The sequence below is a fragment of the Artibeus jamaicensis genome, unplaced genomic scaffold, assembly GCF_021234435.1.
Source record: "Artibeus jamaicensis isolate MK-2021 breed Jamaican fruit bat unplaced genomic scaffold, CSHL_Jam_final contig_548, whole genome shotgun sequence".
NCBI classification, from domain to species: domain Eukaryota; kingdom Metazoa; phylum Chordata; class Mammalia; order Chiroptera; family Phyllostomidae; genus Artibeus; species Artibeus jamaicensis.
In genome coordinates, this window is record NW_026521883.1 from 19,976,693 (window position 1) to 20,000,000 (window position 23,308).

The window sequence follows — 23,308 nt, forward strand, 5'->3', positions numbered from 1 at the left end:
TAGATATGTTTAGAATATATTTAGAGTGGTGCTTGGTTTGAAATAAAGTTTGACTTCAAGTGAAGAACTAGGATGACATCGGAAATTCTGAGAGCCTCTTACATGATTATGAGAGGCAGGGAAATCTGAAGTCAATATTACTAATAATACAAACAATATTATACTTTTTATTTTTATAGTATGCCATACTTATCTAATATACCATATTGTTTATAGCACCCTTCTATATATTGTATAATGACATTCCATTTCCATGCAAGGAGTAAATTAGTACTATCCACACAAGTACTTCATCTGCAGGCAAATTTCTGGGCTGAGAGTGAGGGAACTTGCTTCACACTCAGAATCAGAGAGTCTGTACTGAAGTCTTTATGACTTACCTGGAATACGTGTTTACTTCTAAGTGAACATGTGCCAGAGTGCCTTTATCTAAAGCAGCTTAATGTAACAAGCCTCTTTCTTCAGAGAATAGAGAACTTATTTTATGTGCCTAGAATATAAACTTTTAAAGTGTGACAACAGATTTGCACAAAGCAGTATGTAAACCTGCATAAATCTCTGCAGAGAATATTGCAGATATATATCCTTGGTTTTCCTGGGAATATTTCTAGCAGCAGCACTTCAGAAAAGGGCGGATGTGATAGGGTTGGTGACAGGAAGCATTGTACCTCATCCATGGACAACTCCCAGGAGTTTGCTTGTTTGTTTGCTTTTCCAATCTATATCACATGGAGCAGTGTATTCATATATGCAAGTTTGTGGGGCATTTAACTGCGCTTGCCACCTCTAGGCAGATTGGAAAAATGAGAATTTTAGCCCCAGTGATTCATCTTGTTATCTATGTATCATTGAATCACTGTAGAAGAATATAATAAGAGTATCTATTTCATGGGTTAGTGAGGATGAGATAAAATAAGATGTAAAGGCACCTTTTCAATTGCAAAGTAGTATGTGAAAGTTACTGTCATATTAATAACAAATAGTGCATTTGTACCTGCAATCAAGGAACTATAATTATCTTCTAGAGAAAATAAACATTGAATCCCTGGCCAAATTCTGCCCAAATAATTTTGACCATATTCACTTAAAGAAGGAAGAACCTAGTATTTCTATTCTAATGCTGCCCTTTTCTTCCATGGTTTCTGGGGACTTGAGCAAGCAATTTTGTCCTTGGTCTGTCCAGATTTTATGGAGATGAAAGTATATGAAGTCTCAGGCAGACTATTTTCTTGTTTGGAAAGAAGCTGAGGAAAACAAGCAGGGGGATTATGCCCAGAGGACTGGGCATTTTCTGGCAGTGTATGGGACAGCTGAGCTGTTAACTACCCCATGGACTCTGATCCCTTTGAGCCCTGTGAACCTGAGTGACCCATGAACACAAAAGCCCTAACAAAGATTCCATAAAATCAGTTTCCCTCCTGGCTGACTGAAAATTGGGTTCGTCATCTGTTTTTGTTTGTTTGCTTGTTTATTTGTTTTTCAGGAGCAGAGACCCATTATCAGTTAGGTCTGCCTTTTTCCATTTGTGGGTTGTAGGCCAGACTCTTGGGAAATAGTGGAGCAGAAACTGCCCAGTTCTATGAAGAGGTGAAAGAATTCATTTTCCTTTCCACTTATCCCTCAGGATCTGAAAAAGAAAGACTACCAATAGTCTTCCTTTTTCAATCGTGATCCTGAGGGATAAGTGGGAAGGAAAATAAAAAACTGAGATGACTGTTCTTCAGTTCATTTACTTCTCATCAGGGAGATCATTAGCAACACTCAAGAAATAGCCTCTTTCCTCTGCTGCACTGCTGTATTGCTTGAGCCAGGAGCTTAGGCCTCCCCTAGCAGAGCTCTGCTAGATGAGGTTAATAATTGAGCACTTGGACCTTGCTCCTTGCCTTCTCCTGACTTCCCCTGGCTGCTCTAAAATGGACAGAATTACTCAGAATGATCTCACCAAAACTCATGAAGGGATAGTACTCCCTCCCATACAGACCATCAAGGGGAAGCCAAACATGAGTCCAACATTTATAACTTTTTTTAAAGCAGCTATAACATTCTAAGTTAATATAAAAGGACCATGTTCTGCCTGGTTTTGTTTTGCCCAGTTACATTTTGAATCTCCAGCATCTAATATGGCACTTAATATTCACTTGCTCAATGCATTTTTATAAAAGTCTTAATGTGGGCCAAAACCAGAAACAGAGTGATGAATAGTTTAGGCATGGTCCCTAATTGCACAGAGCTTGTTGTCTAGTTCAATGATTTTCAACTGGTGTCCCACAAGAATTTTTAAAACATGCAATACCTGATTATTTAGACAGGGGCACTGACCTCCTTTCCCTTAGACTGTCAAATTAAAAAAATGACAACAGCTAACACAACAATAGCCATTGGGTATAAATGAATCAAAGTTATACTTATTTTTTCTTGTCAGATGGACAAAAAATATAACCTATTTTTGGGTCTGCTGCAGAATTTTAGTAATTAGTTTATGTGTGCCATGAGATGAAAAAGGTTGAAAATCACTATTTAGTTCTTAGTCTGGTGCATAGTAAACGATCAATGAACATTTGTTTGGTGAATATACACAGAAGCCTAAAAGCACTACTTCATGAAAGAAAATTGGAAAATATCCTGAAACTCACATACAGTAGAACACACTGAAAAGGAGAAGTAATGGGCCCTGTAGCCCATTTGGCGGTTTCCTAAAGATGTGAAAGTGCCCTATAATACAGGATAGTATAGTATTACTACACTACAGGGCCATCGTAGTCAAAACAACATGACACTGGCACAAAAACAGACACATAGATCAATGGAACACAATAGAGATCCTGCACTCTTGGTTGGAATTCAGATTGATGTAGCCATGGTAGAAATACGGAGATACCTCAAGAAATTAAAAACAGATTTGCCTTTTGACCCAAAGATCCTACTTCTGGGAATATAGCCCAAAGAACCCAAAACACTAATTTGAAAGAATGTGAGTATGCCTCTGTTCACTGCAGCATTATTACAATTGCTAGGATATGGAAGGAGCCTAAGTGTCCATCAGTAGATGAATGGATAAAACAACTATGGGACATTTACATTATGGAATACTACTCACCCATAAAAAAAGAAAAAATTTACTCTTTTGAGACAGTCTCGATGGACCTGGAGAACATTATGCTAAGTGAAATAAGCCAGTCAGAAAAAGACAAATACCATATGATTTCACTCATATGTAGAACCTAATGAACAAACTGAACTAACAAGGAAAACTGGGACAGACTCATAGATGGACAGCAAGATGACAGCTAGTAGAGGGGAGGTTAAAGTGTGGAGGGATGGAGCAAAAAGGTAAAAGGTGTCATGGACATGGACAACAGTGTGGTGATTGTGGGGGCAGGGGATATAAGGGGGCTAAATGGTAATTGGCAAAATACAATGAATATTAAATAACAGAAATAGAGAAAAAATTTGGCAGATACAGGATGTGAAATTGATAAGATTGGTGGATTATAATTTGAAAGGTGAGGAAAAAGAGAAATAGTTTGATTTCTAGATTTCTGCCTTGAAAAACTGCATTGCCCTGACTGGTGTGGCTCAGTTGGTTAGGTATCATGCCACAAAACAAAAGGTCACTGGTTTGATTCCCAATCAGAGCACATGCCCAGGTTGTGGGGTTTGGTTCCTGATCAGGATGCCTGTAAGAAGCAATTGATCAATGTTTCTCTTTCACAGCAATGTTTCTCTCCTTCTCTTTCTCCCTCCCTCCTCCTATCTCTGAGAATAAATAAATAAAATTTTTAAAATAAAAAGAACAATTGCACAGTAGTAGTGTCTTTCTTAGAGAAAGAGGGCTAGGTTGTAAGGTATACAGATATGAGATTAATCTTGGCCACGTTAAGTTTGAGCTGCTTCTGAGATTTCTAAGGCATGTTATTAAGTAAGCAGACTGACATATGTGTCTACGTAGCTGAGGTCTGTCCAGAAAAAGTCCAGCCATTGTTGCCATCACAAGAACGGTTTGTGCAACATCACCTGGGTAATTTGATGTTTTGTCAAAAACTCTGTAGGAAATATGATGCAGGAGCAGGTGTGTTGTAATGATAAAGCTCTCAGTCACCAACTGGCCATAGCTGTGGCCTTCTGAACAATCTGAATAGCTTCCACAGAGGAATGTTCAAAGTAATTCAAAATGTGATGCAGATTTTTTGCTCTACTTGCTCCATCATTTTGAATGTGATGGCCACTGGTTCATATGCTTGCTCAGTGGTGTCTACGGCACCCACTGACTACTACAGTGAAGTTGTCATTGTTTACACATGAGCATTCTGGTCCACTCTCTTTGGCTGCCAGCTTTCATCAATGTCACACAAAGCATTCTCATTATATTAACAATGGCTGCACTCTTTCTGGACAGACCTCAGTGTATGTATCTGTATATATATATATGTATGTATATATGTATGTGTGTATGTATCTATCTATCTATCTATAGCTCAGAAAAGTCTATACTAGTGGTATATGACAGCAGGATATAGATGGTAACTGAAGCCATGAAAAGGTTAGAATGACCTAGGGAGAAAGACTAATAGCTAGAAAGAGAACCTCGAAAAGGGAGTAGTAGATATTTCACCTTTGGGAAGTGGGTATTTTGTTGATTCAATCACTTGAGAATTATAATATTTTGTTGGCACAATAGTTAAAATATTAAATATTAAATAGCATAAATATAGATAAATTTAATTTTTTTCAAAGCATCAGTAAAGGGCCCTTTAATGAAAAAATAGAATTTGGACTTCTGTGGAGCTGGGGCTTTATTTATTTTATTTTTTATTTTTTGCATGAAAAAATTTTTATTTAGTTATTTTTCAAGTACAGTTTTCTTTTGTCTATTTCTCCCATCCTGGCACCCCCCCCCCGCCCTGTGCTCCCCACCTCCCTCCCATTTCTACCCCCCTTAGTTCTCGTCCTTGTGTCCTTCCTATTTGTTCCTCCAAGTCCCTCCCCTTTTCCCCCCTTAAATTCCCTTCCCTCTCCCCTCTGGTCACTGTCCCCTTGTTCTCTATTTCAGTGTCTTTGTTTTTATTCTGCTTGCTTGTTTGTTTTGTTGTTTAGCTTCCTGTTAAAGGTGAGATCATATGGTATTTGTCTTTCAACACCTGGCCTATTTCACTCAGCATAATGCTTTCCAGTTCCATCCATGTTGTTGCAAAGGGTAGTAGCTCCTTCTTTCTCTCTGCTGCATAGAATTCCATTGTGCATATGTACCACAATTTTTTGATCCATTCATTTACTGATAGGCACCTAGATTGCTTCCAACTCTTGGCTATTGTAAATTGTGCTGCTATGAACATTGTGGTGCATAGGTTCTTTGAAATTGATGTTTTAGGATTCTTAGGATATAATCCTAGCAGTAGAATTGCTGGGTCAAAAGGCAGGTTGATTTTTATTTTTCTGAGAAAATTCCATACTGTTTTCCATAATGGTTGTACCAGTCTGCAATCCCACCAACAGTGAACTAAGGACCCCTTTTCCCCACAACCTCTCCAACATTTGTTGTTTGTTGCTTTGTTTATGATAGCCATTCTAACTGGTGTAAAGTGGTATCTCATTGTGGTTTTAATTTGCATCTCTCTGATAGCTAACAATATTGAGCATCTCTTCATGTGTCTCTGGATATTCTGTATGTCCTCCTTGGAGAAGTGTGGGGCTTTATATACTGTCAGTAAACTTGGGCTTTTTTTCAGTTTTGGACCTGACTAATAGAGGATTATGCGTATATTTTTAAAAGATATAGCACTTTCTCCTAGCCCATAATTGGAAACTCCAAATTAGACAGAACAGGTAGCAATTATTTTCCTCATTTACCTTGGAATTTCTGATCCAGTCCACTCTTAGTAGAATCATAATCATCAATTAGTCTTCGATTTTTGGTTGAATCAACATCTTCCATGTTCAATTTATTATCATATGGGGAGCTTCTTATGGATTGTCTTTCCTTCTCAATTTTTTCTTTTTCTGTTATTGCCTTTAGCAGGTTCAAGTTATCAACAAAGGAATAATTGCTCTCACTTGGCTTGTTTTCTGAAAGAAAAGCCCCCAAACCCAAAACATTCATTTTAGTTAAGATTTTCATAGCCTACATCATGTAAATTAATATCAATATACTTTCTTTTTACCTGGAGGGTATGTTTGTTTAATCTTGTCTGCTTCTGCTTCAGCAATCTGTGAAACAAACAGGAGATAGACTTGGTTTTAAATCATTGCTCCAGCACTTACCAAGTATGACTAATATGATTAAATGATTTAATGTCCATGGGATTTAGTTTTCTTGTTTGTAAACAATAGGTAATAATTTTATATCAAAGTACTATCATAAGGATTAAATGAGATAAAAAAGGGCAGATGGTCTATAACTATTAATCCTCTTCCCCTACAATATTGGTAAAAGGTAAATTCCCTGATATATTAAGCAGTCTTACAATAGAGTAGATGTGATGCGGACCTCACTGAGTTATTATACAGTCAAGTCTATAATACAGATAGATACTACAAAGATATTATGAAAATTACATTTCTCATCCTAGTTTCTGTCAATTTATCATTAATCTCCTGAAGTTTGTGAATTAAAAATGGCTAAAATGTCACAGCATAATTACATTAAATTATAGTAACTCAAATAAATAGAAATAGTATTTATAATTTTATTTTTGACTTACCTGTTCATTCAGAGGTCTTTCTGCACTTAATTCTCTATTATGCACAGGCTTGTCTAGAATAAACACATAAATATAAATTTAACTGTGCATCGGAAAGACACAATATGTCTCCTATGAAATAAAATTTTCATAAAGAAAAACAAATATTAAAAGACATATTTTGAATAACCATGAAACAAAAATATGCATTAACAAAGATTAAGATTATACAATAACAATGAGCATCATGTTACCTTGCTTATTATCCTATTCTATTTCCTGAGTTAACTGAATTACACTTTTTTCGAACCCGAAACTACCGTATAGTTCTACCGCTTGGTTTTCCAGCTGTTTTCAACTAGATAGACCATAATTTGGGTTGGTATTATAAGCAAATTAAAAGCTTTTAACATACGCTGTACCTGTTAAGAATAGAGTATCTGAGAAAGATTGTATGACAACTAGAAAAAAAAAAGCGCCTCTTTGTTAGGCAGAAAAGCCACCCTCTCCCAATTTCAAAACAAAATCTTTCACAACAATCCAGCTATTGCTCCATTATACAAAAAGTGAGGGAGGAGATGTGTCTCTAAATTCGAAATGATTTCTCTGTCAATATGCACAGATACGATCTGATCAGAAAACGAGGCTAGGTGATTTACAGCCCACGTATATTGCCAAGTTTCGCCTTTTCGTGGCGAATAAAGGGGAGGTGGGAAGGAAAGTGGCCACGTACCTTGGATGCCTCCGGGTTTGGGGAAAGCTCGAGTCGGGCTGCTGTGGACCACCAGCACCAGAATCCAAGTGCCGGTCCACGGGAACCCCATTCTTCACTCCTGGCTTCAGAAACAGCCTGGCGCCGGGGTCCCGGAGCCGTGGCTTTTGTTATGAATGAAACAGAGGACTAACAACAGGGAGAGCGCGGAGGGCGGGTGCGGGGAGGAAGCGTGGTGGGAACCCCGCGGCGCGCGCAGCCCGACCGGGCTCGGGAGAGAAGGTTGGAAAGGGCTCTCGGAGTCCGGTCTTCAGGTGCACGAGAGCGCTGTCCGCCCCTTGGGTGCTGAAGTTCCTGTGACGGGGAGCGGGCCTCGGATCCGCCAGGGCGTAGCCTGGCTCGGTCGCCCCGGGAGAGGAAGTGAGGAAGGGAGCGCATGCTCCCTGCAAGGCGGAGGCGGGAAAGGATGGCGTCAGCGACTCCAACGCTACTCCAGTCTCCTGGGAAAGGGCTGGGGGGAGGGGGGCAGGTCGGCTTGCGAACTTTCCGTGCCGCAGTCCCAGGGCTGCTCCTGAGCTCAGGGTCACCTGGAGCGCCTTGAGCTTGGACATCATCCTGCTAATTCTCCAAGTAAATGCTGCTTCAAGGACCAAATGCCTTCTCTGCCCGTGCACCTGTCAAGGAAAGCCTGGGTAACCTGTGTGAAGGGTTCTGCCTTGGGATTATTCTGGGATATCTGCACCAGAAGAATCCCTTTCCATTCCACGTTCTGTTGAAAGGTAGATATAATCTCTAGAAAACCCTGCTTTTTTTGTGATTGGGTTGACATATCAAGTGTCCCTTGGTGCTCTTATTTGTGTCTCAGCTCCATAGAGTTCTTCTAATGGAAAAGTCAAGAAACATTCTTTCTAATAGCTTTCTGCAACACACTCTCACTCTCCTAGATGCTGAAACAGAACTTAAAAAATTATTGCCTGTTCCCCTAGAGTGAATAGCCTTGTCAGTCCTGGATAGCTGGGCAGCAAGGGCCAGTTTTATTCTAAAATTACCCATTCTCACCAAGGGAGACAGCTGCCCCTTCCCCACAACCCCCACCTAAAAGCAAATAACAACAACAACAACACAGCAAGCAGCTACATTTCTGTAAAATTCTTCCCCAGGACTCAATTTTTGCCTAAAAACCTGGTTGAAACAAAACCTTGAAGAGAGGGGACAGTGATGAAAAAGCATTTTTCATCATAATTAGGTCAAGGAGATACTTCCTATGTTTTGAAAATATTCCCAGAAACCTAAGATTATTATGTAATAAAAGATGTTTAAAGATGAAAGCAAGGAACAGTACTGTGAGCAGGATGCTGAGTAAGCTCTTTAGTCTGATTTTGAAACTGCTTGGACACTTTCCTTGGACGGTAGCATGCTGGGAGCCAGACTGAATAATAATGAAAAGAGGATTCAGCACAATCAGGCCTTTGATTTCTGCACCCCTGCTTTCCAAGGAGCAAGTCAGTCATTAAAGTAACCAAAAACAAATAAAAAACAAACTAACAAACAAATCTCCCTCCTTCTGGAGGTTGTTGAGTTTGGAAATCACTCGCATACGTCCTTTAAGAACCTAAGAGTACTCTTTATTGATTATGCTATTATAGTTGTCCCATTTTTTCCCCTTTTGCACCCCTCCACCCAGCACCCCCCTATATCCTCCAGTGAAACCTTCTCCTTTGTCCATGAGCCATGCATATAATTTCTTTGGCAACTCCATTTCCTATACTTGCTTTTAACATCTCCCTGCCTATTCTGTAACTACCAATTTGTACTTAATCCCTTCACTTTTCCCTCATTTCCCCAGGCCCCCATCCCCACTGACCACCATCCCAATGTTCTCCATATCCATGATTCTGTTTCTGTTCTGCTTGTTTGCTTACTTTGTTTTATAGATTAAGTTGTTAATAGATATGTATTTATTGCCATTTTAATGTTCATACTTTTGATCTTCTTTTTCTTAATTAAGCACCTTCAACATTTCATATAACAATGGTTTGGTAATAATGAACTCCTTTAGTTTTTTTTTTCTTGTCTGGGAAGCTCTTCATCTGCCCTTCAATTTTAAATGATGGCTTTGCTAGATAGAGTAATCTAGGTTATAGGTCCTTGCTTTTTATCATTTTGAATACCTTCTGTCAATCCCTTCTATCCTGCAGTTTCTTTTGAGAAATGAATTGACAGTCTTATGGGGATGCCACTGTAGGTAACTAACTGCTTGTCTCTTGCTGCGTTTGAGATCCTCTCTTTATCTTTAACCTTTGGCATTTTAATTGTGATGTGCCTTGAAGTGGGCCTCTTTGCATCCATCTTGTTTGGGACTCTGTGCTTCCTGGACTTGCATGTCTATTTTCTTCACCAAATTAGGGATGTTTTCTTTCATTATGTCTTCAAATATGTTTTAAATTTCTTGCTTTCTCTCCTCCTTCCAGCACCACCATGGTGGGAATGTTGGTATTCTTGAAGTTGTCCTAGAGGTTCCTTACACTATGCTCATTTTTTAATTCTTTTTTTTCCTGTTGTTCCGATTGGTTGTCTTTTGCTTTCTTATGTTCCAAATCATTGATTTGATTCTTGGCATCATTCACCCCACTATCGTTTCCCTGTAAATTCTTCTTTAACTTAATTAGTGAACACTTTGTTTCTGACTGAATCTTTTTTATGCTGTTGAGGTCCTCACTAATTCCTTGAACATCCTCATATCCAACGTTTTAAACTCTGCATCTGATAGATTGCTTATCTCCATTTTGTTTAGTTCATTTTCTGGAGTTTTAATCAGTTCTTTTATTTGGGCCATGTTTCTTTGTCTTCTCACTTTAGCAGCCTCCCTATGTTTGTTTCTATATATTAGGTCAAGCTGCTATGACTGCCTATCTTGGCAGTGTGGCCTAATGTATTAGGTGTCCTGTAGGGTCCAGTGGCACAGCCTTTCCTATCACCCAAACTGGGTACCTGAGGTGTGCCCTTTGTGTGGGCTGAGTAAATCCTCCTCTTGCAGTTGAGCCTTGATTGATATTGGCAGATCAATGGAAACAATTTACCCAGGCCAGTCAGCTGCAGAGATTGGCTGTGATCACTGATCACCATCCTCCACCCTCCATGGAGGATCAGCTGTGCAGGGGCAGGGTGGTGGTGCTCTGACAAGGTCTGTAGCTGTCCACTGGGTGCACTGGCCTTGGGGTTTCCTGGGTGGTCAAGGCCAAGTTCAGCTCCCACCTGTATTTTGCCTGGGGCTATCCTGTTTGGGCTATAAAGGAGTCTGATATGGCTGCTACTTATGCTTGGCTTAGAGATGCCCAGGCTAAACAAGACTGTGTATCTAGGCTGGCTGGTGCTAGTGCTAGGCCTAAGGCCACTTGACAAGAGGTATGGAGACTAGGGACCCACTAAGGCCAGTTGTTGCTTGTTTGGGAGGATTTAGGAAGTTGTGAAACATGAGCCAAGACCCGCAATTCATAAGGAAAAGCCTCTGTTAACAGCTTCAGTGTGCCCATAATTTGGGTGGGATGGAGACTTAGGGGATCTAAATGGTAATAGCCAGGTTGACGGAGCCTCAGATATGGCACCTGACTGCTGGCAATGTGGCCCTTTGGGGGGGGGGAGGGCTCAGAAAAGGAACAGTGGCCTCTGCCTGCCTTTATGTCTGGGAGAAAGCTGTCCCCCAGCTCTCGCCTTAATGCCAGACACTTCCTCCCCGTGTGCCACTGGTGCCTTTCAAGTTACTACCTTGAGAGAGTGAGTGTGAGTAAGTCTGTGTTGTGGGTTCTTTAAAAGGAACTGCTTGACTACTCCAGAAATTTCTTCTATTGACTCAGTCCCCACTGGTTTCTGCAGTCAGAAGTTATGGGGACTTATATTCATGGCACTGGTACCCTGGGCTAAGGGACCTGGGGGACCTGGTATAGGACAGGACTCCTTGCTCCCTAGATATTCCTCCTGAATTTTTAGAGTACTTTTTTTCTTAAAGATTTTACTTACTTTTCAGACAGAGAGAAGGGGAGGGAGGGAGAAAGAGAGGAAGAGGAACATCAGTGTGTGGTTGCCTCTCACACGTTACCACGGGGGACCTGGCCTGCAACCCAAGCATGTGACCTGACTGGGAATCGAAACAGCAACACTTTGGTTCTCGGAACAGCACTCAATCCACTGAGCCACACCAGCCAGGGCTTAGAGTACCTTTAATCGAACAGTACTTCAAAAACAATTGTTTCTTGGCAGGGATAATATAGCATTATTATCTCATTATACTGCATTAAAACTTTTTAATTAGTGGTAGTTGGGGAGTAAGTAGGGCAAGGGAGAGTAATGGGGACAACTAATTGAACAATTAAGAAAATTAAAAAATTTAAAAATAAAATAATTTAAATCATAATTGAAAATCCCAGCTGAGTTAAGAGTAAATTTCCAGTATCTTGTTCTTTACAACAGAGATGATAGGCTATGTTTCCCTCACAGTGTTATTGTGGAGATTGAATGGGTACACATTTAGATCAAATAATGTTAAGGCCATAAATATTTTGACACAGACTTAAAAAAATGTCATGAAATGGTTTCAGCTTTTAAGAAACATTACCAAATAACATGTGAAGTAGCCATTCACTGATTCTGAGACTCTATCGCTGACCTAATCTCTCAGCCTTTCTCCATTCTTCATCCTGTTCCTGACTCAATTCTCCCTTCAATGTATGTTTGAAGTTGGGAGAAGCAGCTCAGCGCTGAAAGAGGTAAAGGGTGGTTGTTGAGGATGTTGCATTGCTTGTCAACAGGAAAAAATAAGGTATTTGACTTTTTTTTGCCATTTGGACTGGAATTGACTATGTTAAATGGACATGAAATGTAGGAACATTTTATGTTTCTGATCACATGAGCTGTGGAGTACTGAGTAAATGTAAGGCATGGATTAGTTTACATTCCTCAGTCTTAAGCATGTTTTTGCTGAATTTAGTATGGGCCTATGAGAGGAGTATTCCTAAGTTTTACTTATTCACTCACTCATGTAACAGATGTTTATTGAGCAATTGAAATGTACCAGGTATTGAGATAATTTCTGGGTTTACAAAGACAACTAAGATATGATTACTGGTCTGATAGAGAGAAAAGATTATGATTATAACAATAACAACCACAACTATTTACTAAATAGGTTTTCTGTGCTACACTCGTATCTCATTTAAATATAAGTGAACAAATAAGCACAAGAATGTGTTACGGGTTCCCTGTTGTATGTGCAGAGTTGAGGTTGGGTGCAAAAATTAAACGAACGGTCAGGAAAGGTTTCAAAGAAAAGATACCTCTTTTCTGAATAATGAAAAGATTAAAAGATTTGATTATTGTATGCACACTATAATAAGCACATGATAAATGTTGAATAATATAAAAAGATATGTTGTAATTGTAAGAGTCATCGACACAGATCAAATGACCATAAAATAGACAACACGTGTGCCCAGCGAGTTGAAGCTGCTTGCGTAGGCATCGGCACGCTCGTGGATTGATTGTCATTTGCTTATTCATTAGTGAAGATACCTTTTGAGCTGAAACTTAAAGACTTACTGGAAAGATGTTGTTATTTATTATAGAAAATACTGTTATATTAATTATTATTGCCTATTTGAAAAAATATAGAATGTTTCACAAATTTGCAGGTCATCCTTGTGCAGGGGCCATGCTAATCTTCTCTGTATCATTCCAATTTTAGTACATGTGCTGCTGAAGTGAGCACTACTGTACATTTTATTATTACAAGATTTCAAACACCAAAGTAGAGAATATATTGAAATGTACTCCCATGAATTCATTACCCAACTTCAAAAATCATTAACGCATGTGACCATTCTTTTCATTTTATATTTCCAACTACTTTGCACTCCCAGTGGATTATTTACCCATAAAAATCCCAAATTTCTTATCACTTCATAAGTATGTCAGCATGTTTACCTAGAAGATAAGGATTCTTTTTCCCCAACATTACTGGAATACCTTTATCATACCTCATAATAATAATACTACCTTAGTATCATCAAATGTCCAGTCAGAGTTTAAATTTCCTCACTTGCATTACAAATATTTTTACAGTTGGTTTGCTTGGTCCAGAACCCACAGAAGGCTGGGCATTGCATTCTGTGGCATCTGAAAGACACATACGGTGTAAGACTGGGAAGGTAGATGCTGCCAGGTTTTCTTTGACTTCCCCAGACAATTTACTTCCTTCCTCAGAGTACTGTGAACACTCCCAATATAGCATGTATCCTATTGTACTTTTTGTACACGCTTCTTTTCTTCTTATTTCAGAAGTAATAAATATATATCAAAGGAAAAATTCTGAAAATACAGTTGGGCAAAAAGGAAAACAGTCGTCTGATAGAGATAATCACTGCTAACTTTTGGTATATTCACTTTTGGTGCATTTTTTTCCTAAAAATATTTTGTACATGTATCTACAAAATTGTATCTCTGACTATAATTATCTGCTTACACATCTAGCTATCTATCCTGCTAAACTGTGAACTTCTCCAGGGAAAGAATCTTGTGTTACTCATCTTTCATTTTTCAGCCATTCTTACAGCATCTGGAAATAAATCCATTTGCTTAGCTCAGTGGAGTGACAGGAGTGCCTGTTTACCTTTGGTCTTCAAATACTGTGATTATTACGGCTGTGCCACAGTGGAGGATCATCACAGTCTTGCAGCGGCAGGAGCTGCCAGCTTCTTAAAGAACTATTAGCCACTCTGCCACTGTGATTCTCCATGGGATACCTTGTTAGCAGGGCTCAGTCCTTTACATACGTATCTTTGCTAAGAAGCCATGTTTTTAAGAAGGTGGAGTGTCTCAGTTTGTCCTTTCCTAGGAAGCAGACCCCGAAGTGGAGCTTAGTATGCAGGGAGTTTATGAGGGTATGCTCTTGAATAAACAACTATGGAAGGGAAAGACTGGGAAAGATGCAGGATTTGGCAGAGAAAGAAGTTAAGCTGCAACATTGTTTCAACGGAAGCTTTAGCCAATCTATTCTGAGTAGAAGCTAGAAGCCTAGGCCTTTATACTCTTGCATAGATCAGTCATTGGATGGAGGTCTTCCCAGGTAAGAGTCATAACCATGGATGAAGTCATTCTTTTCAGCAGCTGGGGAAACATGTTCTTCCCTCCTGAAGTGAGATCTGAGCAGCACCTCCCAAAGTTTAGCACACACACCCTGACCCCCTTGTTTGAAGTTGTAACCCCTGCACCTGCACTCCCCTCCTCTCCCCTGCCTTATGTTTATTTCTCCATTGCACTCAACACCTAATATAACATACCATTCACCTACTGATTTTATTTTTATCTTTCTCCCCAATTAGACTGTGAGATTTTTTTACCAAATGTATATTCTCATTTTGTTCATATCGCGGTTAAATATTAACATCTTACGTCAGGGCACAGGTACTCCTGATTGACTCACTTTTATTTGCTCTCTCTGATGTCACTGTCACTGTCACTCTCTCTGTCACAGGTCAACGCAGGTTAGATTGTGAGGTTTTTGTAGACAGCAACTTTTGTCTATATCCCTTTTTATTGCTGTATTTTGAGCATCTAGAATAGTGTCTGACATAGAGTAAGTGCTCAACACATATTGATACCTGGGGTATGCCTTAAAATGCCCCAGAAAAATATATATAGTTACATAAAAGGAAAAATAGAATTGTCCATTAGTCGATAATTATTGAACCTGGGTAATGAGTACTCAGAAATTCAATATGTTATCCTCTCAAATTTTATATGTAATTAAAAATTTTCATAATAAAAAGTTTTAAAAATTTGTGTTTTAAATTTACTGCTCACAAGTGGAGAGAGTAATAAGAGAGACAGTTTTTCTTTTTTGCTCCCAAAGATGTTCTGAAAATACAATGACACATCTTCCTCAGCAGCACAGAAAATTAGTATCTTCGCTCAGGGGCTCTGTCTGAAGCCCGTCCTCCAGCCACCTGGTAGGCAGGCTGCTGCCCTGGGGACCCTGAGTGACTCTGCTGCCATGCCCCTGCAGCGTTAATGGTGTAATTCCATTTTTCTTCCCTCAGGAGGCCAATATTTTATAGACACTGGAGAATTAGACCAGCATTTTTTGCTAGACACTGCATAGATGCAATTAGACAAGACTAATGCATTCTGAGAAACTAAACCTCCCCTCTTGTCAGTCATGGAGTGGTGGGTAGGAGGCTGTGTGGGAGTGCTCACCTCTCCCCAAAGTGGAGGTCAAGTTGACCCACGGGGTGGGGTAGAGAGGATGGGGAGCGGTTACTTCTTCTCTGCTGCCTTTTCCCCAAACAAATCCCCAAGAAAGGCCCTGCCTGGTATGGCTTCTGCAACCTCTCTGACCTTATTTCCTCCCCCTCACTCCCAGGCCCCCAGAGCTCTCGCTGCACTGGCTTCTGCTGCTCCCGATGTGGTCAGACCTGCCCTTGTGTTGGCACCTTTGCAGTGAGCTCCTCCCTTGCCTGTAATAGTCTCCACATGGCTCATCCCCTCACCTTCTCCAAGCCTTAGCTCAAGTGTCACCTTCTTGGTGATGAATGATTTAAAACTGCACCCACTTCTACCACCCCCCGCACTCACCACCCCCATTACCTTGCTGTACTTCTTTATTATTCTTTGCCTCTTATCTCTTTCAAGTATATGACTTGTTGCTCTTTTTCTCCTGAGTGCCTACAGTAATGCCTGGGACACAAACAGTAATTGAAAAAGTGGAATAATAAATAGAGCTCAGACTGCTGTGTTTCTCAGTGTCCACATGTTAAGATTCTAAAAGTCAGTCCTGGTTTTAACTGTTACTGTCAAATTTCTGTTTTCCTTTCTCTTGCCCTAAACCTCCATTTCTCCAGTTCATAGTTTAAAACAACCAGGGTGATCTTTTAAAAATATGTCTGATCACAGGTAAGGATGGAGGTTGGGGGAAGTCACGTGGAAGATGCAGCACCCTGGGCCTAGCCACAGCTGGGAGCAATTTTACCAACCAAGGCTAGAAGGCTGCTGACAGGGACTGCAGCCTTCAGTAGAGGATGCAGCCGAGAAAATATTGGGATGGCCAAAAAGTCCGTATAGTTTTTTCCTTATAATAAAATATACATTTATCATATTCACCAATAACTTCATTGATTTGGATATTTTGAGTATGCCAGTTATCTCCCATGTGGTATAATGTTAATTATTCTCAATTAATGTCTTGATTTGATCGCTATCAGCTTCAACTGGTCTACCCAACTGCTGAACATCCTCCAGAGAGAAACCCCCAGCACAAAACTTTGCAAACCACTTTTGACACGTTCCATCAGTCACAGCATCTTCTCCATACACTGCACAATATTTTTGTGTGTTTCTGTTGCATTTTTACCTTTCTTGAAATAAGGCATAATATGCTGAAAATGTTGCATATTTTCTTCCATTTTCAATATTAAAATACCTACACAAAAATCCACCAAATTTGATAAGTTTTTAAAAATGCACACAGATATGACAGCTGTCACAATACAATTTAGCAAAGTTGTTTTGAATGAAGTTCAAGACAACTAAGCACTACCAGAACCATCTTATGGGAAAACAAAACAAAACAAATTTTTTGTCCAACCCAACATATCTATTGTCCATGTCCTTGAGTCATTTTTCCTTTTTGCTCAATGTCTGGTGATTTCGGGGGTAGAAGGAGGAGGGTATAAAGGGGACAAATGGTAATGGAAAAATATACAATAAAAAATAAATTTTTTAAAAATCTAAAAAAATAAAAAGCTCCTGACTCCACTCTCCTCCCTTCTCATCTCCTACCAGTGCCACCCTGTGGCTGAATTCGACCAGAAATCAGAGGGCAAGGGAGCAACTGACGCCGTCCTTGGGAGTCAGCCTTCTGGGGCACAGGGTGGGTAGACAATGGATCTGGAGGGAAGGGGGAAATTAAAGATACCACTTTTTACCTCCTTTCATGCTGTTTCTATCATTCCTAAAATATGACAAGCTTTCCCTCAACTGGGACTTTTTTAGCTGCTGTCATCCTGGTAAATGACCCTTCCTCAAACAGGCCTTCCCTGGTCAATGTCCTTGTGGAAATCAGCTATAACTGGGGTTCAAAATACACACACACACACACACACACACACACACACACACACAGAATTATCTGAAGATTTTTTTTCAAGAGATATTTGAATAAATTAAGGAATATAAATAATTTTTAGCAATTCTGAATTCCATGAGAAAGGCCAGTTGTTGTTAAGTTCTACAGTGTGTGACAAAAATGAAAACCCAAATATTATTGAATTTTGTATTGCATTTCACAGAACATTGTTCTTTTACAAATAAAATTTCAAATATGTAACTAAATATTTAATTTCTATACCCCTGTATAAATTTTCATGCACATAAATTCACAAATCAGGAAAAATCCTTTATTATATTACAATTCATACACTGACAAAATATGACAGTTTTAACCATCTAAAAAAGTTAGAATGATTATACTCTTTTCCAATGTATAGAGGAAAAGGAAGGAGGGAGAAAGGGAGAGAAGCATGGATCGGTTGCCTCTCGTGTGCCCTCAGATTGCAGGAAGACACCCAACCCACTGAGCCACACCAGTCAGGGCAGAAGCATTACATTCTTGAAATTTCAGGAGAGGTCGACAGACAGCAGTAGGAAAAAAGGAAGTTGTTCTGAATTTCCTGATGTGCTAATCTGGTAGTGTTCCATTGTCCAGTTGCCTCTCTGGTCCCCTCCACTCAAAGATGTTCATTTCATTTTTGGTGTTTCTTATCATTCAGATGATCTGGAAAGCAGAAGTACCTCATCAGATTCTCTCAACAGTTAGTGGCAAATGAAAAATAAATGGCTCTTTTATGTTCTTTTGTTCAAGTCATAGTTCTACTACTCAAAGACAGATTTACTGTGAAGCCAACGGAACATCTCAAGCTTGTAGGAGCCTCTTTCAAGGCCCGGAGAAAAGCCCTAGCTCTTTTGTTCACGTCGCCATATGCGTTTGTAAAACTTGAAACAAGTGTTTAAACTACAACTGGTTAAGACCTTTGTCCTTGCACTCCCAAATTCGTACCAAACTTTCTCTCATGCTGAATGTTAAATGAATGGCCATGGCCATTTCTGGAAGTCAGATACAATTGAGTTAGTGATACACTGGGTTTAGTGGGATGTTTTAAATGATCCATAGTCACTCCCGTGTAAAGTTATTGCTAGTCTTCCTGATTCCAGTGGATCCCAAGAACACACCTACTGCCAGCTGTGCCAGTGGATCTGGCATTTCAGAATGAAGGTCGAGAAATAGAGGTCCTATCACAGTATGAATGTGTCCTACAGATTCTGTCAACACAGTATGTCAACAGTGGATGAGACACAAAGTCATCGTTATGATGACATAACTTGGGGATGATCAATACTGATGCAAAGTACAACATGAAGAGCGTGCAAATGCACTAAATACTTTGACTGAGCCCTGAGTGGTGTGGATCAGTTGGTTAGGCATCATCTGGCAAAGCAAGGATTGCCTGTTCAATCCCCAGTCAGGGCATGCCTGCGTTTCAGGTTTGGTCTGCAGGAGGGGCACATATGAAAAGCAACCAGTCAATATTTCTCTCTCAATCGATCTTTCTCTCTCTGTCCCCTCCTCTCTCTAAAGTCAACAAACATATTTAAAAAAATTTTTAAAAGACATAGAAAGGTTGAAAGTAAAAAGAACTATACTGAGCCAGAGTTGGCATGTAGAAGTGTAAAGTTATAAATGGAAGATTCAGTTCTCCATGCTTAGTCAAAATGATAGCTCTCTCTTTTTAGTAATATACTTGATAATGCTGCATAAATAGTTTTACTTATTTATTTTTTTAAGATTTTATTTCTCTTTAGAGGGGAAGGGAAGGAGAGAGGGAGAGAAATATCAATGTATGATTGCCTCTTATGTGTCTGTGGGGAACTGGCCTGCAACCCAGGCATGTGCCCTAACTGGGAATTGAACCACAGTCCTTTGGTTTGCAGGCCCACGCTCAATCCACTGAACTACACCAGCCAGGGCCATAAACAGTTTTAAATACATACTTTTTATTACCACACAATAGATTTTATGACAATGCCCGTGTTTATGGACATAAAATAAATCTGTAATAGTCCTGTGTGTGTGTGTGTGTGTGTGTGTGTAAATGTATGTTTCAAGATCCCAACAATCCAAAATAAAAAACAAGCTTTGATCATCATGCCACTGGAAAGATTGGCTATGGAAATTGATACTAAATAAACCAATGTCATGTGAAAAGCTTGCAGCCCAAAAATATGGAGAAGAAAGATAGTATATTGGTATGTCACTCAGTTAATAAAAATGTTATGTATTTTTAAAAATTTTATAGTGTTTCTGGTATTTGTCAGCTTTCCAAAATCTGTAATTTGTCATAATTTTTTGCTCATCCAAGTAAATATTGACCTTTGGGTATATACAAATACCACAATTTAGTATTTTTGTTTCTTTTTTTAAAAGAGGGGCTCAAAAATTGTTAAGCTTCAGGCACCCCTCCTGCCAAAACACTGGTTTCTTCTCTGCCCATATGTCTATGAATGAACTGTAGATAATAAATTAAAGGCAGACCATTTGTTTTGTTTAAAATATGCAGTTGAACAGCTGTCACAGCTGCATAGGCTGCATCACCCTGAGCACTGAGCTCAGCACAGTTCCTCTGAGAGGGTGAGTCTCTCACCCATCCCTTCAGAAAAACATTCAGTCTTTCATGTAGACTTGCAAATGTGAAGTTCTTTGCACTGATTGATGAAGCCATGCCCAGAGCCTCTTCCTAGAATTCTCGGTTATATTGTTACTCATCAAATCGGTGAGGGCAAACAGTGAACGGCGACGGCGGTGCAGCAGGTTGCTTCTCTGTACTCATACTTAGAATGCCTACCGAAGTTGAGGAGGTTCATGTTACCTCACTCTTATTTGCCCCAAACTGGTTTTCACATTGTTAAGTGTGACAGTCTTGGAAACAGAAAACCCATTTTTAAAGCACAGAAATTCTTCCTTTTAATTAAGTATTTATTTATTTAGTTTATTTTTTAGAGAGAGGGGAAGAGAGGGAGAAACAGAGGGATAGAAACATTGATGTGTGAGAGAAACAGCAATTGGCTGCTTCTTGCATGACCCCAACTGGGGACCTGGCCTGCAACCCAGGCATGTGCCCTAACCAGAAATCTAACCAGCAATCTTTCAGTTCATAGGCTGGCACTCAACTCACTGAGTCACACCAGCCAGGGCAATTCTTCCTTTTTATTTTAAAAAATGTTTTAAAAGATTTTATTTATTTATTTTTTGACAGAGAGGAAGGGAGGAAGAAAGAGAGGGAGAGAAGCATCACTATGCAGCCGCCTGTCAGGAACCCTCTACTGGGGACCTGGCCCACAACCCAGGCATGTGCTCCAGACTGGGAATCGAACTGGTGACCCTTTGATTCTCAGGCAGGCACTCAACCACTGAGCCACACTAACCAGGGCCAATTCTTCCTTTTTAAAATAAAACACAGAACCCCTAGTATTCAGCATTAGAAGATCAATCTGTAGGTTGGCAGGAGACCTGAGTAGACACAGTGGGCCTAACTCTGCTCTTTACATTTCAGATTTCTCTGGGATTCTCATTTTTAGAGGCCCGACTTCCTTCTGAAAGCTTTACATGTGAACAAGAACCCCTGTGTGTTTTGGTTAAAAATTAGCAGCATGGGCACTGGAATGAGAAACATGGAGACCTGATTCTACCACTCACTGACTGGGAGACCATTGGCAGAGTTCTGAAACTCTCTACCCCTCCATTCATTCAGTATTCTAGCAAAGGGTTGTTTATATTTGCATTTACATGTTTATATCAATGAGCAAATACTGGAAATAGGCTACACAAGACAGATGAGGCTTGTGCCTGAATGATGCTGCCACTTTCGGGGTGACACAAATAATAACTCAGAAATAAATGTAGAGAAGACTGGTGCCTTCTTCTCTTCTTCTCAGCCCCCAGTAAACCTTCTGCACACAGCTCTACACTAGAGTCTGTTTTCAGAGAATGGGAATGAACACAATGAAATATACAAGAGCGATAACTATAGATTGTGGTAGGTGAAGGAGCTCACTTAAGTGTATGTGTCTGGGAAAACTCTGGGGGCTGGGGTTGAACCAGGAGGGTTAACTCAAACCGTGGCTCATGTATATGTGAGCCAAGGAGGAGAAATGAAATCCCAAGGGAAATAGGGTGATGTCATAGAGAACGGGAAAAACAACTTTAGGATAATCGCTGGTAACCACCTCTCCTAGAAATAAATATTCTTAACATTTTAATATATTTTATTTCACTATATTAATTTTCAATATGATTAATGCTAGGAGAAAATAGGAGTTAATTTATGTACAGTTTGATTACAACTATAAAAATATACTTAGAGAAAGAAGGACTAGAGAGGAATATAATAATATGCTAACAGGTTACATGAATAAAAATATGTGACTTCTTTTCTCTACTTCAAAAAAATGTCTGCAACCTAGCAGTTTAGTGAGGAGAATTAACGTAAGCTTTTAAAAAGAACCTATTTGTTGAAGCAATCCTCAAAGAAAAGTTCTAGAATTACCATACCAGTGTACTGACCTCGTAAGGATCTGCCAAAACAATCCTTCCTCTTTCCGTTCATGTGACTTTGGACATCACTTTATAGGATTGGGTTTACACGGAAAGTACTCTTGAAATAACAGAAGCTACTTATTTCCTCCCTGACATTCTATAACAGAAGGTACTTATTTCTTCCCCATGGCCTGTGCAACATTAAGGAAATACCGCCACCAAGTGGGTGGTAGAATTTAGTTTGGGTTCCTGTTGCTTTAATTCTATGTAGGAAGTCGGAATAAGATAGACCAGACAAAGGGTGTGTGTGTCTAGGGAAACTCCGGGGGTTTGGGTTGAACCGGGAGGATTAACACAGAGGGTCACTCAAGTCTGTGTGAGCCAGGGAGGAAAGATGAAACCCCAGCTAGGAGGGATGGTAAGGCAAAAATCTTCAAATGACTGAACTGTGTATCTAGCATACTGAGCAATATGTCCCAAGTAATCATGGATATGCAAAGAGTTAATGTGATATTTATCACGTATTTTTTGGCAACAAGAAAAACAAGAATATGAATGCCAATTACTGAGGATTAATTGAATAAATAATGATACATCTCTACAATTAATTACTCTTTGACTTTTAAAGTGATACTAAAAATGTGTAGTGACAAAGAATAATGTTTATCATATGTAGTTGACCCTTGAAGGTTAGGGGTGCTAACCCTGCACAGTCAAAAATTCATACATAACTTATGATTCCCCAAAGACTCAACGGTGGTATTTGAGGGGGATTGGTTACAGGACCCCCTGCGGATACCGAAATCCCTGGATGCTCAGGTCCCTTATATGTGGTGTGGGAAATGCATGCAGTCAGGCCTCTGTATCCTAGAGTTCCCAAGAGTGGACCAAAAATACTGTTTCAATAGGTCACTGATTGACTTCTCTGATGTGGAACCCAGGAATATAGTGGGCAGACTATATTTACTGAAAAAAAATCTACATATAAGTAGACCTGTGCAGTTTAAACCCATGTTATTCAATGGTCAAATGCATTTTTAGTGAATAATGCAGGTCACAAAATAGGATGTATCATACACAGCTAAAACACTGCAAGGATATACATCAAAATGCTAATAATAACTATAATAATTTATATATATATGTTTAGTGCTTACTATAATACATTCCAGGCAGATTAAAAGAGTTATCTTGGGCCTACCTGCTCCTCTCTTCTCCGATTTAATCCTTCTCATGTTTCCCTCTCCTTCCATTACTAGCTCTCTTGGGTCCTGGACCTCA

The 23,308-nt window shown here is 39.6% G+C and overlaps 1 protein-coding gene, 1 long non-coding RNA gene and 1 other non-coding gene across 4 annotated transcripts in view; all 3 read right to left on the reverse strand.

Moving 5' to 3' along the window:
* SCG3 (secretogranin III) overlaps window positions 1-7,796 on the reverse strand; it is a 37,821-nt gene extending 30,025 nt beyond the window's left edge. For both annotated transcript variants that reach the window (XM_037143032.2, XM_037143033.2), the window contains exons 1-4: window positions 7,411-7,796; window positions 6,699-6,751; window positions 6,159-6,204; window positions 5,848-6,063 (exon numbers count right to left, since the gene is read on the reverse strand). In XM_037143032.2, coding sequence (XP_036998927.1) covers window positions 5,848-6,063; window positions 6,159-6,204; window positions 6,699-6,751; window positions 7,411-7,501 — 406 coding nt within the window. In that variant the 5' untranslated portion in view covers window positions 7,502-7,796. The remainder of the gene's footprint in view (window positions 1-5,847; window positions 6,064-6,158; window positions 6,205-6,698; window positions 6,752-7,410) is intronic.
* A 5,247-nt stretch (window positions 7,797-13,043) lies between these two features.
* On the reverse strand, window positions 13,044-13,150 carry LOC119047611 (U6 spliceosomal RNA). The gene has a single exon (XR_005082173.2). It is a non-coding gene; the product is annotated as a U6 spliceosomal RNA (small nuclear RNA).
* Window positions 13,151-17,946: 4,796 nt separating this feature from the next.
* The window catches only part of LOC128628124 (uncharacterized), a 19,131-nt gene continuing 13,769 nt past the window's right edge, over window positions 17,947-23,308 (reverse strand). Inside the window, exons 2-3 of the long non-coding RNA XR_008392452.1 lie at window positions 23,229-23,308; window positions 17,947-18,211 (exon numbers count right to left, since the gene is read on the reverse strand). The exon at window positions 23,229-23,308 is cut by the window's right edge and continues 68 nt beyond it. This is a non-coding gene — a long non-coding RNA (uncharacterized LOC128628124). The remainder of the gene's footprint in view (window positions 18,212-23,228) is intronic.